Raw genomic sequence first — 16043 nt, 5'->3', positions numbered from 1 at the left:
TATCGGCGCTCGACTAGCAAAGTCTGAGAAAGTGGGCGTGCACTATGTTTTTCACTTTGACTGGCAGACAGATGGAAGTCATGAGTTGGACGCACCAACTTTCCCCGCTAATCTTTCAAAAAGCAAATGCRCCGCAAATGTAAGGATTATCGTAATCAATGCATTAAATGGCATCAGTTATGGTAAGTGTGCTGCTTACTTTGGTATTATATCGGTGGTGCGAGCTAACTAAAGCTTGACTGTCCTTCCGATGAGCATGCTAGCTAGTTATCTGAAAGGTAGTTAGCTAATAGGATTTAACTAGCTGTCTAGTATCTTATCTTGGTTGTTGGATAGGCAGTATTGTCATATCAGCCGAGTTTTATCCAGAGCTTTAATTAGAAATTACTCAAAGTTACTTGCAGTAGCTAATTAATTTGGCTACCATTTCGAAAGAATACTGATTGTCTGTAATGCATAGCTAATTAAAGTTAAGTCACATTCGAAGTAGTTTCCCTAAACCTAAATCATGCAACCTAACTCAACCTAACTAGTAAATTTAGCTAACACAATTTTAGTGGTATAGTATGGCATTCAATGTTTTCTCATACTTGGCAACTTTGGCATGCCAGCCATACCTGACCCTGTGGTGAACTCTGTCATTGCAGGAGGACCCCACCCTCGAGCGACACTTCAAGGGCCACAAAGAKGCTGTCACCTGTGCAGACTTCAATTCCAAACACAAACAGCTGGGTATAGATTAGAGGTCGACCGATTATGATTTTTCAATGCCGATACCGATTATTGGAGGACAAAAAAGGCCGATACCGATTAATCGGCCGATTTATTTAAAAAAAAGAATCATATACACACACACACATTTTTGTAATAATGACAATTGCAACAATACTGAATGAACAATGAACACTTTTATTTTAACTTAATATAATACATAAATACACACACGCACACAGCTCTGAAGTGACAATGATACTGAAGAGTCTGCTTAGGAGACAAATACTCTCAACTGTTTGAATACAAATAGAGTTTAAGTTACCTGTGATGAATGTTGAAAACAAAAACTTTAATTTCTATATGCAGGAAATCCTATTTTAATAATGGGCATGGTAAGAATTGACAACCAAAGTGCGAGTCATAATTCCCATGACACCTAGCAAAATCTGAAAAGCGGTTCCTTCATTTATTCCATAGGATATTTTTTAGATTCACTTAAATTAAGGTCTGTGTTTCGTGTAGGCTTACATCACCGTGCCAATTTTATAACTGTGTAGATATCCATAGGACAAGGTAACTCTGATCAATATTGGCTAAATATAAGCCAAGATAAAAAAAATTGTAGAGTGGATTTATGAAAATATGTTGACAAACGTTACCTTATCCTAGTGAGATTTACATGGGTATCAAAACGTCGAGGCGGTTTAAGCCTGCACGAAACACAGACCTTATTTGAAGTAGATCAAGACATTCTCTATGGAAGACATGAACGGTAAAATAACGAAGGAACCCCTTTCAAATTCAGCCCCAAGTTATTACAGGAATTATAACGCGTCGACTATTTCTCTCTAAACCATATACCTTTGACTAATCCGGAAACTATCACCTCGAAAACAAAACGTTTATTCCGTTCCGTATTTTATCTAACGGGTGGCATCCATGAGTCTAAATATTCCTGTTACATTGCACAACCTTCAATGTTGTCATAATTACGTAAAGTTCTGGCAAATTAGTTCGCAAAGAGCCAGGCRGCCCAAACTGTTGCATATACCCTGACTCTGCRTGCAATGAACGCAAGAGAAATGACACAATTTCACCTGGTTAATATTGCCTGCTAACCTGGATTTCTTTTAGCTAAATATGCAGGTTTAAAAATATATACTTGTGTATTGATTTTTCTATTCTTATCTCATCATGTTCATTGTGTCTCCATCCATGTTCCTCTCAGCCTCAGGGTCTGCAGATAAGACCCTGATGATTTGGAATCTGAACCCTAAGGCCAGGGCGTTCCGTTTTTTTGGACACAAAGATGTCATCACAGGGGTYCAGTTCTCCCCTGTGGGAGATCTGGTCGTCTCTGCATCCCAGGACAAGACTGTACGGCTGTGGACGCCCAGCATGTGAGTGGAGAGAGAAGCACCTGATATCCCGGGGATCAAACTCACTATCCTGGTGTTGCAAGAGCCATGTTCTACCAACTGAGCTACAGAGGACCACACCCACATCTGGCTTTAGATGCCCCTTTCATGCAGTCTCTGACAGTTGTCATTAAGATTGCAACAACCTTTAGCTAGTGCCTAGACTAGCCAACTTCATTGACATTTGAACCTGAGATATTGTATTCTGTAGCTAGTGCCTACCTAACTTTAATGTCYCCTCGCACAGCATTGAACATTACCTGCTAGATTCACCTTAGTGCATTGCTTTTAGATGTTTGTTACCTATATTTCCCTCTCTGAGCACTTGTCTCTTTCTTTCCTGTGTGTTCTTCAGTAAAGGAGAGTCGATGGTGTTCAAAGCCCACACGGCTACAGTACGCAGTGTCAGCTTTTCTCACGACGGCCAGAGGCTAGTGACTGCGTCAGACGACAAGTCTGTCAAGGTGTGGAGTGTCCACAGACAACGTTTTGTCTACTCACTCAACCAGCACACCAACTGGGTCCGCTGCGCCAGGTACTGAACCAACAACTGTCTGTATGTGTGCGTGTTTGTGGTTGGTTTACACAATAAAGTAGGGCTATAACRATTCACCGATCTGCATCGGTCCCCGGTTCAAGATGTGAGTGAGCGCATMGGTCTGCGGGACCCCATACTGACCTAAATGTAGCATTCATCGGTCAGAAAATCAACTCAAACGTTATGAATTTCCGGTTCACTGAAGTGTTTTTAGCAGCCTCTCTGTGTTTAATGATGGCTGTTTAACAGTCTGATGGCCTTGAGATGGTACCTGTTTTTCAGTCTCTCGGTCCCAGCTTTGATGCACCTGTACTGACCTCGCCTTCTGGATGATAGCGGGGTGAACAGGCAGTGGCTCGGGTGGTTGTTGTCCTTGATGATCTGTTTGGCCTTCCTGTGACATTGGGTGCGATAGGTGTCCTGGAGGGCAGGTAGTTTGCCCCTGGTGATGCGTTGTGCAGACCGCACCACCCTCTGGAGGGCGGTGCAGTTGCCATATCAGGCGGTGATGCAGCCTGACAGTAGCTCCCCAGTTTCCTTTATGGCTCAGCTCAGGTGCCTACATACACCATATACATAAATATAATTTACACACACACACACACACACACAGGTGAGCTTGGATAGATCTGCATCGATTTGTTCCTCTAATCGCAACGAATCGTTTCAAACTGAAACGTATGGTATCGGAGCCCATGTATCTAGATGCGTCAAATCGTCTTGAAAGGGAAAGATGCACATCCCTTCCAGAAAGTCTACGTATGTAACTTTGCAAGTAATGTGGCCACACTGGGATTTGAACCCTGCAGTCCCTAAAGGGGGAAACAGATTGCACATTTTTGATATTCCRAACATGTTGCTCRCCGTATGTCTGCTGCAGTGGGACAACAGAGAACCATGAGAACTAGTCACGATACTCAGTCATGGTTTTAAAAGTGCTGAAAACATATTGGTTCTTTATTTAAGAAGATGGAGAACAAGCTATGAAGGACAAATACTGCGAGTTTTGGTGCAGGTACAGCCAACTAGCGCAAAATTAATATTGCAATATTGTCRAACTATATAATATACCCTSAAATAATATCCCGATATGTAACTGATTCGATTACATTTTTTCTCCTTAATCAAAACTACGTCCAAAGATTGTTGGTCTGTCTGCGCTGTAACTGTTTTGTCATTCAGGTTTTCTCCTGACRGCCGTCTAATTGCCTCCTGTGGTGACGACCGCACAGTGCGGCTGTGGGACACCTCCACCAAACAATGCATCAACTGCTTCACAGAGTATGGAGGGTAAGAAAGATACTTATTTTATATATTTGATGAAGGCCATATGAAAACCTGTCATTGTATTATTTGGCATTTGTAATAAAATAAAGTCAGTTTATATTGATGTAACACGATGACTGTCAGTCGGGGGGAGGGGAGTCTAACCACTTTCAAGGGTTTTCTACATGACCACATGGTGGTGCTGTTGTATTGCATTTTATATTTGGAACCACCTAACATGATTGACACCTTTGATAAGTAGTAGCCATATCCCTCCACCTTCCTAGATCAGCAACATTTGTAGACTTCAACACCAGTGGYACCTGCATAGCATCCTCAGGAGCAGACAACACGCTGAAGATCTGGGACATACGGACAAACAAACTGCTCCAGCATTACCAAGGTAACAAGCTTTTAAAAGGCTTAAGAATTCTACTGAATGACAGCCTGGTTGCCCAATCTTTTTCTATTTTAGAGTGTACTTTACTAGAAACACACCTGGCAACCAATCTTCCTGTATTAGAGAGGCCACGTTCAATGTCTACACACATAAACCTCTGTCTTTGGTATCAGTCCACAGTGCAGGGATCAATTGCTTTTCCTTCCACCCGTCTGGAAACTATCTGATCAGTGGCTCCAGTGACTGCACAGTGAAGATCCTGGACCTGCTGGAGGGACGCCTCATCTACACCCTCCACGGACACAAGGTAATGCTTAGGCCACATTTAGGACCACGCTAAGGCTGTTCTTTATGCTACAGTATGTGGACACGCCCATCTGAAAAGAAGAAGAAGGCCCATACACTGTTTATGCTCCCAATTCATCTCTTTATTCACTACGTTTCGATCCGAAACGGATCTTCATCAGGTCAAACAGACTGAGTGCTCACATCCCCAAATATACGCTTTTGACCTCACATGACCATGACGCACATGACGCAGTGTGGGTGTGGAAACAATTCAATTCCCTTTTGCACATAGTCAATCTATAATTAATCACACAGGTACATATGGTCAAATGGGTCCAAGTTTAAACTTAGGCAACAGTAAAAAAAAACGAAAAAAAAAAAAACTAGATTACCTTGGAAGCTCGATACCAGTGTACTGCTCTCAGAGCTGATGTTGTGATGAGCCTCCATGATTATGCACAGGCTTTCTCTATTTAAGAGTCCTGTTTAGAGGTCGACCGATTAATCGAAATGGCCGATTAATTAGGGCCGATTTCATGTTTTCATAACAATCGGCATTTTTGGACACCGATCATGGCCGATCACATTGCACTCCACAACGAGACTGCGTGGCAGGCTGACTACCTGTTATGCGAGTGCAGCAAGGAGCCAAGGTAAGGTGCTAGCTAGCATTAAACTTATCTTATAAAAAACAATCAATCTTAACATAATCACTAGTTAACTACACATGGTTAATGATATTACTAGTTTATCTACCTTGTCCTGCGATGCATATAATCAATGCGGTGCCTGTTAATTTATCATTGAATCACAGCCTACTTCGCCAAACGGGTGATTTAACAAGCGAAAAAAGCACTGTCGTTGCACCAATGTGTACCTAACCATAAACATCAACGCTTTTCTTAAAATCAATACACAAGTATATATTTTTAAACCTGCATATTTAGTTAATATTGCCTGCTAACATGAATTTCTTTTAATTAGGGAAATTGTGTCACTTCTCTTGCGTTCTGTGCAACAGAGTCAGGGTATATGCAGCAGTTTGGGCCGCCTGGCTCGTTGCGAACTATGTGACGACCATTTCTTCCTAACAAAGACAGCCAACTTCGCCAAACGGGGGATGATTAAACAAAAGCGCATTTGCGAAAAAAGCACAAATGTTGCACAAATGTACCTAACCATAAACATCAATGCCTTTCTTAAAATCAATACACAGAAGTATATTTTTTAAACCTGCATATTTAGTTAAAAGAAATGTATGTTAGCAGGCGATTATTAAACTAGGGAAATTGTGTCTCTTCTCTTGCGTTCTGTGCAACAGAGTCAGGGTATATGCAACAGTTTGGGCCGCCTGGTTCGTTGCGAACTAATTTGCCAGAATTTTACGTAATTATGACATAACGTTGAAGGTTGTGCAATGTAACAGGAATATTTAGACTGATGGATGCCACCCTTAGATAAAATACGGAACGTTTCTGTATTTCACTGAAAGAATAAATGTTTATTTTCGAAATGATAGTTTCCGGATTTGACCATATTAATGACCTACGGCTCGTATTTCTTTGTGTTATTATAATTAACTGTATGATTTGATAGAGCAGTCTGACTGAGCGGTGGTAGGCAGCAGCAGGCTAGTAAGCATTCATTCAAACAGCACTTTACTGCGTTTGACAGCAGCTCTTCGCAATGCTTCAAGCATTGCGCTGTTTATGACTTCAAGCCTATCAACTCCCGAGATTAGGCTGGCAATACTGGCAGTACCTATTAGAACATCCAATAGGCAAAGGTATATAAAATACAAATGGTATAGAGAGAAATAGTCCTATAATAATACAACCTAAAACTTCCTTCCTGGGAATATTGAAGACTCATGTTAAAAGGAACCACCAGCTTTCATATGTTCTCATGTTCTGAGCAAGGAACTTAAACGTTAGCTTTTTTACATGGCACATATTGCACTTTTACTTTCTTCTCCAACACTTTGTTTTTGCATTATTTAAACCAAATTCAACATGTTTCGTTATTTATTTGAGACTAAATAGATTTTATTGATATATTATATTAAGTTAAAATAAGTGTTCATTGTTCAGTCAGTATTGTTGTAATTGTCATTATTGCATATATATATATATATATATATATAAATCGTCAGATTAATCGGTATCGGCTTTTTTTGGACCTCCAATCGGTATCGGCGTTAAAATCATAATCGGTCGACCTCTATTCCTGTTTTTACTCCTTGTTTTGCTATCCTTGTTTTCAGAGCTTATTTTGTTTTTCCTACATAGCATAGACCACAAATACACTTGATCCAGTATACCACGTTTTTTGTGGAACACGGAATGATGCCAAATATAATTGTTTATGACCAATCCTTTATGTGCATCAGTGATTTAATTAAAGTGAATTGTTTCCACACCCACCATGTGTCGTGTGTTTAATGGTCATGTGAGGTGGGACGTGAGCACTCKACCTGACGAAGATCCGCTTTGGAAACGTAGTCAGTAAAGCAGTGAATTGGGAGCGTAAACGGTGTGCAAGTCTTCCTGTTCTTTACTGGCATTGTTTATTAGCCCAGAACCTAAGGACGTGCGTATGATCACAAACATTTCTATAGACATACCCATCTGGACTATAGAAATAGAATTGCTAGATTATTTTATTATTATTAGTAATTAAATTCTATGATCTGAACATCTGAAGCAATGAGCTATCATGATCTCTTATGTTATGTTGTCTTATGTTGTAGTGTCTGTGATTTTGAAGGGGTCTAGTTGTTTTGACTCTTAGGGTCCTGTCCTGACTGTGGCCTTCTCCAGGGGAGGAGACTTCTTCGCCTCAGGGGGTTGTGATGCTCAGGTGGGTGGACTAACTGTGTGTTCATGGTATGAAGGGAAGCAGATAGCTCAGTAAGGAASACCAGCAAAATATTTTTCTACATAAAATCTAAATCTGATCAGTGTTCTTATTGGAAAAATGCAGGTAGTAGATCTCTGTATGCTCCGGACTGACTACCATATTCTCCCATCGTCCGGGTTAGASGAGGGTTTGGCCGGGGTAGGCTGTCATTGTAAATAAGAATTTGTTCTTATCTGACTTAGTTAAATAAAAAATCGACTTATTTGCAATGATGAGCTGGTTCCCTGCCCTAATGGCTCACATCTATCAACAGTTACATTTGTCATTTAGCAGAGCCATTTACAGGAACAATCAGGGTTAAGTTCCTTGCTCAAGGGCACATCAGCATATTTTTAACCTAGTCTGCTTGGGGATTAGAACCAGCGACCTTTTGGCTCAACGACCTTCCAACGCTCTTAACCGCGAGGCTACCTACCGCCCCCAGGTTTTAATGTGGAAGACCAACTTTGATTCTTTTGACTACCGTGAGGTCCTGAGCAAACACAGCCAGCGGGTCACCCCCGACCCCCCTCCTCACCTGACAGACATCTACCCCCGAGGACCTCACCTCCACTCCGCCCAGTCTGGGGCTATAGAGGTCAGAGGGCAACAGACATAACAGCACATGAATAAACACAATCATCTTCCCACTGACTTCACATTTGATTCAGCCAATGTAAAATTYCTGTTCCTATAAATGCATCCATAATGCATACAGGTGGTGTTTGTATTCCTAATGCTTCACACCATTGTTCTCCTCCCTCCCCATAGATCAGTCCCATGGTGGCAGACACCCAGACCACTGCCCCAGCGGTCATAGAGGTGGGCCAGGCCCTCTACACAGCCACTACGGTAAGAACCCTTCTACCCACCAGCACTCTCTCCCTCACAGCCAATCAGCACAGTCAGATGTCATTTTCATCTGGCTATAACTGAGCTCATCTTCAGTAGGCATGAAACAAAAGGAAACGCTCCAAAACTGAGTGAAACGGGGTCTTTTCCAATAAGAAACCGTTTTAATTTTCCCTTACTGTGTGCCCTAATGAACATGTCCTTGGACTGACCACCAGAATGTGTGTGTGTGTGTGTGTGTGTGTAATGGTGCGCTGTCTGAGTTTCCCGGGTAGACTTCATGATGTGTAACATGTATAGTCCACCAGGTGGTGATACAGACCAGTGTTTAATTGTGTCATTGGTGACAACAGCATTATCAACACCTTCTCTGTGTGTGCTCTGTTGCAGTGTCCTGACCCACAATGCACTCAAAGGCATTCACAATACCAGGGAGCTATTTTTGGTTGACAAACAGAGCAACACTGTACTGTAGGCAGCTTGGGCTTCTCTGTGGTTGTAGAAGAACAAAGTAATATGTAGTTTATTCATTCATGAGTTTGTTCATGTGCTCATTCATGTCAGATAGGCCTAAATGGGTGCGCTGCGGACAGACACAGTTTGACATTGTTGGTAGCATCCAGCATCTTTGTAGATGGTGTGTTGAGTTAATGTTATCACAGTACATGATGTGGGAACAACATGCCTACTGAATATGCAGATCCCATTCAGCCATGTAGGCAGCAAAGAGCTTCTCTCTCTCTTCTTCTCTAAAAAGTACTGTCTGGCTGCATGTACTATCCTCCTTTTCCTCTCTGTCTGGCTCTGTCGCTCTCTGTCTGGCTCTGTCGCGCTCTGTCTGGCTCTGTCGCTCGCGCTCTGTCTGGCTCTGTCGCTCGCGCTCTGTCTGGCTCTGGCGCTCGCGCTCTGTCTGGCTCTGGCGCTCGCGCTCTGTCTGGCTCTGGCGCTCGCGCTCTTCTGGCTCTGGCGCTCGCGCTCTGTCTGGCTCTGGCGCTCGCGCTCTGTCTGGCTCTGGCGCTCGCGCTCTGTCTGGCTCTGGCGCTCGCGCTCTGTCTGGCTCTGGCGCTCGCGCTCTGTCTGGCTCTGGCGCTCGCGCTCTGTCTGGCTCTGTCTGTCTCTGGCGCTCTGTCTGTCTCTGTCTCTGTCTCTGGCGCTCTGTCTGTCTCTGTCTCTGGCGCTCTCTGTCTCTGTCGCTCGGCGCTCTCTGTCTCTGGCGCTCGCGCTCTCTGTCTCTGGCGCTCGCGCTCTCTGTCTCTGGCGTCGCGCTCTCTGTCTCTGGCGCTCGCGCCTCTCTGGCGCTCGCTGCTCTCTGGCGCTCTCTGTCTCTGGCGCTCGCGCTCTTGGCGCTCTCTGTCTCTGTCTCTGGCGCTCTCTGTCTCTGGCGCTCTCTGTCCTGTCTCTGGCGCTCGCGCTCTCTGTCTCTGGCGCTCGCGCTCTCTGTTCTTGTCTCTGGCGCTCGGCGCTCTCTGTCTCTGGCGCTCGCGCTCTCTGTCTCTGGGGCTCGGCGCTCGCGCTCTCTGTCCTCTGTCGCTCGCTTGTTCGCTCTGTGTGTCGCTCGCTTGTTCGCTTGGCTCGCTCTCTGTCTCTCTCGCTCTGTGTGTCGCTCGCTTGTTGCGCTCTGGCTCGCTCTTCTGTTCTCGCTCGCTTGTTCGCTCTGGCTCGCTCTCTGTCTTGCTCGCTCTCTGTCTGGCTTGCTCTGTCTGGCTTCCTCTCTTCTCTGTGTGAGGTTGGCTTGGCTTCCTGTGTGAGTCGCCAGAGCGTCGCTGAGTGGATGCCCGTGCCTGCCAGCAGAGAGAGGGAGAGAAAGTGAAGCAGCGAGAGTAAAGCATCTCGGGGCATCTCCCAGACTAACACACACACACACACACACACACACACACACACACACACACACACACTCTGTTAGCTAACAGAGGCCTGTACTGAATGAAAGGACTAGGGTGGTTCACCCTGGTCCTTCCCTGTCAGCTCCCATCACCGGGGAGGACTACTAGATATCCTCCAAACCCACACAGTATCTTCCTGCCCTGGGTTAGTGTTTCCTAATGTTGCTTCCTTAACAAGCGTAGTGAGGGAGGGAGGGGCTGAATTCTGCTTGGAGGGGGTCTTTACCCACTGCCAGTCATTATTTCAGGGTGATTYCGTCTGTGTGAGTATGCTTTTATATGTTATAGGCTGTTTGTGCGTATGCATGTGTTTATGTCTTGGAGACTTTTGTGTGTATGTAGGCTTTCATAAGTGTGTGGCGGGGTACAGTGTGCCTATGCCGATGAGGCTACATGMCAATGTTATGTATGCTTCCGTGCGTAAATCTATGGTGTAAATTGTGACGCACTTTGACATGACTCAATTCCTGTAGATTCTCATTGCTTTCTACTTAATTGCCTGTTCTCTTCCCCTTTGTTCTCTGGCTCTTTTTCTCATTCTCCCTCTTGCCCTCTTCTCGTTCTCTCAATTCAAATGGCTTTATTGGCATGAAACGTGTTACCACATACAGTGCATTCGTAAAGTATTCAGACWGACTTTTTCCACATTTTTGTTACGTTACAGCCTTATTCTAAATGTTATTAAATGTTTTCCTCATCAATCTACATAATACCCCATTATGACGACGTGAATACAGGTTTTTAGAAATTTTAGCTAATTTATTAAAAATAAAAACAGAWWCTTTATTTACATTAGTATTCAGACCGTTTGTTTTGAGACTCGAAATTGAGCTCAGGTGCATCCTGTTTCCATTGATCATCCTTAAGATGTTTCTACAACTTGGAGTCCACCTGTGGTAAATTTAATTGATTTGGAAAAGCACACACCTGTCTATATAAGGTCCCACAGTTGACAGTGCATGTCAGAGCAAAAACAAAGCATTGAGGTCGAAGGAATCGTCCGTAGAGCTCCGAGACAGGATTGTGTCGAGGCACACCTCTGTGGAAGGGTACCCAAACATTTCTGCAGCATTGAAGGTCCCCAAGAACACAGTGGCCTCCATCATTCTTAAATGGAAGAAGTTTGGAACCACCAAGACTCTTCCTAGAGCTGGCTGCCCGGCCAAACTGAGCAATCAGGGGAGAAGGGCCTTGGTGAGGGAGGTGACTAAGAGCCCGATGGTCACTCACAGAGCTCCAGAGTTCCTCTGTGAAGATGGGAGAACCTTCCAGAAGGACAAACATCTCTGCAGTACTCCACAAATCAGGCCTTTATGGTAGAGGCCAGATGGAAGCCACTCCACTGTAAAAGGCACATGACAGCCCACTTGGAGTTTGCCAAAAGGCACCTAAAGGACTCTCAGACCATGAGAAACAAGATTCTCAGGTCTGATGAAACCAAGATGTGACTCTTTGGCGTGAATGCCAAGTGTCATGTCTGGAGAAAACCTGGTACCATCCCTACGGTGACGCATGGCGGTGGAAGCATCAGGCTGTGGGGATGTATTTCAGCGGCAGGGTCTCGGAGACTAGTCAGGATCGAGGGAAAGATGAACGGAGCAAAGTACAGAGATCCTTGATGAAAACCTGCCCCAAAGCGCTCAGATTGAGGAAAAAATAGTAGTATTGTATGTACAGTTGAAGTCGGATTTACACTTATGTTGGAGTCATTAAAACTCGTTTTTCAACCACTCCACAAATTTTTTGTTAACAAACTATAGTGTTTGCAAGTCGGTTAGGACATCTACTTTGTGCATGACACAAGTCATTTTTCCAACAATTATTAACAGACAGATTATTTCACTTATAATTCACTGTATCACAATTCCAGTAGGCCAGGAGTTTAATACACTAAATTGACTGTGCCTTTTAAACAGCTTGAAAATGACAGAAAATGATGTCATGGCTTTAGAAGCTTCTGATTGGCTAATTGACATCATTTGAGTCAATTGGAGTGTACCTGTGGATGTATTCTTAGGCCTACCTCAAACTCAGTGCCTCTTTGCTTGACATTATGGGAAATCAAAAGAAATTAGCCAAGACCTCAGCAAAAAATTGTAGACCTCCACAAGTCTGGTTCATCCTGGGAGCAAATTCCGACGCCTGAAGGTACCACATTCATCTGTACAAACAATAGTACGCAAGTATAAACACCATGGGACCACGCAGCCTCATACCGCTCAGGAAGGAGACGCTTTTCTGTCTCCTAGAGATGAATGTACTTTGGTGTGAAAAGTGCAAATCAATCCCAGAACAACAGCAAAGGACCTTGTGAAGATGCTGGAGGAAACGGGTACAAAAGTATCTATATCCACATTAAAACCAGCCTATATCGACATAACCTGAAAGGCCGCTCATCAAGGAAGAAGCCACTGCTTCAAAAACGCCATAAAGCCAGACTATGGTTTGCAACTGCACATGGGACAAAGATTGTACTTTTTGAGAAATGTCCTCTGATGAAACAAAAATGGAACCGTTTGGCCATAATGACCATCATTATGTTTGGAGGAAAACGGGGTGGCTTGCAAGCCGAAGATCCCAACCGTGAAGCACTGGGGTGGCAGCATCATGTTGTGGGGGTGCTTTGCTGCAGGAGGGACTGGTGCATTCACAAAATAGATGGCATCACGAGGCAGGACAATTATGTGGATATATTGACGCAACATCTCAAGACATCAGTCAGGAAGTTAAAGCTTGTTCGCAAATGGGTCTTCCAAATGGACAATGACCCCAAGCATACTTCCAAAGATGTGGCAAAATGGCTTAAGGACAACAAAGTCAGTATTGGAGTGGCCATCACAAAGCCCTGACCTTAATCATATAGAAAATTTGTAGGCAGAACTGAACAAGTGTTTGGAGCAAGGAGGCCTATAAACCTGACTCAGTTACACCAGCTTTGTCAGGAGGAAAGGACAACATTCACCCAACTTATTGTGGAACTTGTGGAAGGCTACCTGAAACGGTTGACCCAAGTTAAACAATTTAAAGGCAATGTTACCAAATACTAATTGAGTGTATGTAAGCGTCTGACCCACTGGGAATGTGATGAAAGAAAATCAAATCTGAAATAAATCATTCTCTTTTTCTATTTTTCGGACATTTCACATTCTTAAAATAAAGTGGTGATCCTAACTGACCTAAGACAGGGAATTTTTACTAGGATTAAATGTCAGGAATTGTGAAACTGAGTTTAAATGTATTTGGCTAAGGTGTATGTAAACTTCCACTTCAACTGTGTGTAATCCATTTTAGAATAAGGCTGTAACAAACCAATGTTTTAAAGTCAAGGGGTCTGAATACTTTCTGAATGTGAGATTTTTTTATTTAAAGGCAAGTCAGTTAAGAACATATTCTTATTGACAGTGACGGCCTACACCGGCCAAACCCGGATGACCCTGGGCCAACTGTGCGCCGCCCTATGGGATTCCCAATCACGGCCGGTTGTGATAGTCTGGATTTGAACCAGGGTTTCTGCTGTGCCACTCGGAAGCCCAGTGTGTGTGTGTGTTGGGGATGACTCAAAGGCAAATGGTGCATTCATGTTTTTCCACTGCTGTGTCCCTCGCCTGCCTGTCTGTCATCTCACTCCGCCTCCTCTCTGGGTTAGTGGCTGAGACAATGGGAGTGTACCTTGAGTGTCAACTGAATTTGCGTTCAATTGAAATCACATCAACTGAACTACATGAAGTAGGCAGGTGTGAAATTAGTCCAGAGCAAATGGCAATATGATGTAATACAATTTGTTTTCTTTTGTCATGCTACCGTGTAAACAAGAATCTGCCAGCACCAAAGCTTCCGTCCTGTGCAGTAGGAACAGGAAATACAGGATATTGGATGGCCCAGAGGTGTGGATACCAGATTTAAGTGCTGTGGATAGAAGAGCACGAGTGACCAGACATGATCGAAGTGGCTTAAGATAGACACAGACACACACACACACACACACACACACACACACACACACACAGTCCCCAGGGGAGCCAGGGTCACTTTCCACCAGGAGAGGAGAGCTGGCAGAGATTTCCGCCTAACCGCGTGAGAGTGAACTCCACGTACAGAGAAATACACTGAGGGATGTGTACCAAACTACTATAGGCCCTAAAAAAATAAATATCTATCACGATAAATTGACTCAATTATCATGACAACATTAGTGTGCACCAGTTCACTTTTGTGTTAACCTTGAAACTACTGTTTTCAATGTTTTAGCTATCAATTGTCTTGTTCTAATGGCCCATATTGTCCAAGCTCTATCTTAGAGACTTCCTCCTAACCGCCTGGGAGTGAACACTATGCTTAAAATAAATAKTCTGTGTATGTTCTATGCACTTAGAAGGCTTCTGATGTGCCAACATGAACATGATTTCTCTCAATGAATGCTCCGTCTTTTCAGGTCCTGTAAAGATATTGATCGAATGAACCATCTCTCCTCTGAGTAACACAAAGGCCTGCATATCGACATTGTCCTTTTTGCTGTTATGTGATGTACTTATTGTGGAGGTGGTGTTCCTGTAACTGAGATGTTTACGCAACATTTCCCAACTAGTCAATCGTCTGGTGATGGAGGGGACAAAACGGAAAACGTCGCAAGACACTATACATCTGCTATTCCTCTATCGGCCCTCTCCCTCCAAGCAGCCCTCACTGCAGTCGCTGTGGCGTTGGCATCATGTGAGTGGCCAAACATGATCTCACTCATCAAAGATACAAGCGGGGCAAGCCTGATCACTAATTTAGTAGGGTTTTCTCGGTCTCTCCTTCCCTCCCTCACTCAGTCTCTCTTCCTCATCTCCCCCTTATGCAGTGAGCACTCAGACTCAGAGGAAGCAGGCAGGCTGTTGCTTGAGGGCTGTGCTGCTGCCTTGGACTACCCAAGGCTGGCCCACTTATGAGGCAGGATTAGGTGGCTGCACATGGCGGCAGATTGACAMGGTCGGCATTTTCTGAGCTAAACTGACMAAGACCCATCTCCAACAACACAGAAAACCTCACATAATTCTGCCCAAATACAATGACAATTTCTCTCAACCAGTGGCATATGGGCTTTTTAGGTGAGCGCTGATGGCGCCCTATGATAAGCTGTGCCCACTTGTYAAAGGCAGGGGCGCAAAATATTTATCTTGTCGATTCCAAGCACGCCTCTCCGGGGTACTGTTGGAGAAAAGAATCGCTGCGGCACTCCAACATTTAGTCTGAAAAATAATCTAAGGTAAATCATGTAGCAGATATAGGGTATAGTAGAAAGAGTATGTGGCCTTTTCACTAGTCTACAGGCTGGAGATAAAATCTATGACAATATAATGAGACAGATACTTTTTACCTAACTTCTCAGATCAAATAGCCTAACCTAAATGGTCGCCCAATCAAATAAAAAAATGCACCGACATGTTAACAAACATACACTATATATACAAAAGCATGTGGACACCCCTTCAAATGAGTGGATTTGCCAACTTTAGCCACACCAGTGTATAAAATCGAGCACACAGCCATGCAGTCTTCATAGACAAACATTGGCAGTAGAATGGCCTTCGTGAAGATCTCTGACTTTCAATGTGTCACTGTCATAGGTTGCCACCTTTCCAACAAGTTAGTTTGTCAAATTTCTGCCCTGCTAGAGCTGTCCTGGTCATCTGTAAGTGCTGTTATTGTGAAGTGGAAACGTCTAGGAGCAACAACGGCTTAGCCCCAAAGTGGTATGTCACAGAAGCTCAGAGAACGGGACCAGCGAGTAGCGTGTAAAA

General features: G+C 43.9%; 1 protein-coding gene across 4 annotated transcripts in view; it reads left to right on the top strand.

The window, feature by feature from the left end:
* Positions 1-49: 49 nt before the first annotated feature.
* LOC112069039 (POC1 centriolar protein homolog B-like) overlaps positions 50-16043 on the top strand; it is a 54155-nt gene continuing 38161 nt past the window's right edge. For 2 of the 4 annotated variants that reach the window (XM_024136295.2, XM_070438381.1), the window contains exons 1-10: positions 51-182; positions 648-732; positions 1943-2114; positions 2488-2667; positions 3853-3960; positions 4224-4339; positions 4510-4643; positions 7415-7483; positions 7968-8120; positions 8294-8374. In XM_024136295.2, the coding sequence (XP_023992063.1) occupies positions 168-182; positions 648-732; positions 1943-2114; positions 2488-2667; positions 3853-3960; positions 4224-4339; positions 4510-4643; positions 7415-7483; positions 7968-8120; positions 8294-8374 (1113 nt within the window). In that variant the 5' untranslated portion in view covers positions 51-167. Of the gene's footprint in view, positions 183-647; positions 746-1942; positions 2115-2487; positions 2668-3852; positions 3961-4223; positions 4340-4509; positions 4644-7414; positions 7484-7967; positions 8121-8293; positions 8375-16043 lie in introns of those variants that run through there. The other 2 variants (XM_070438380.1, XM_070438382.1) reach the window with 2 other exon arrangements.

The sequence above is a fragment of the Salvelinus sp. IW2-2015 genome, unplaced genomic scaffold (genome assembly GCF_002910315.2).
Source record: "Salvelinus sp. IW2-2015 unplaced genomic scaffold, ASM291031v2 Un_scaffold864, whole genome shotgun sequence".
Lineage (NCBI taxonomy): Eukaryota > Metazoa > Chordata > Actinopteri > Salmoniformes > Salmonidae > Salvelinus > Salvelinus sp. IW2-2015.
This window is presented reverse-complemented; position numbering and strand designations above follow the sequence as displayed.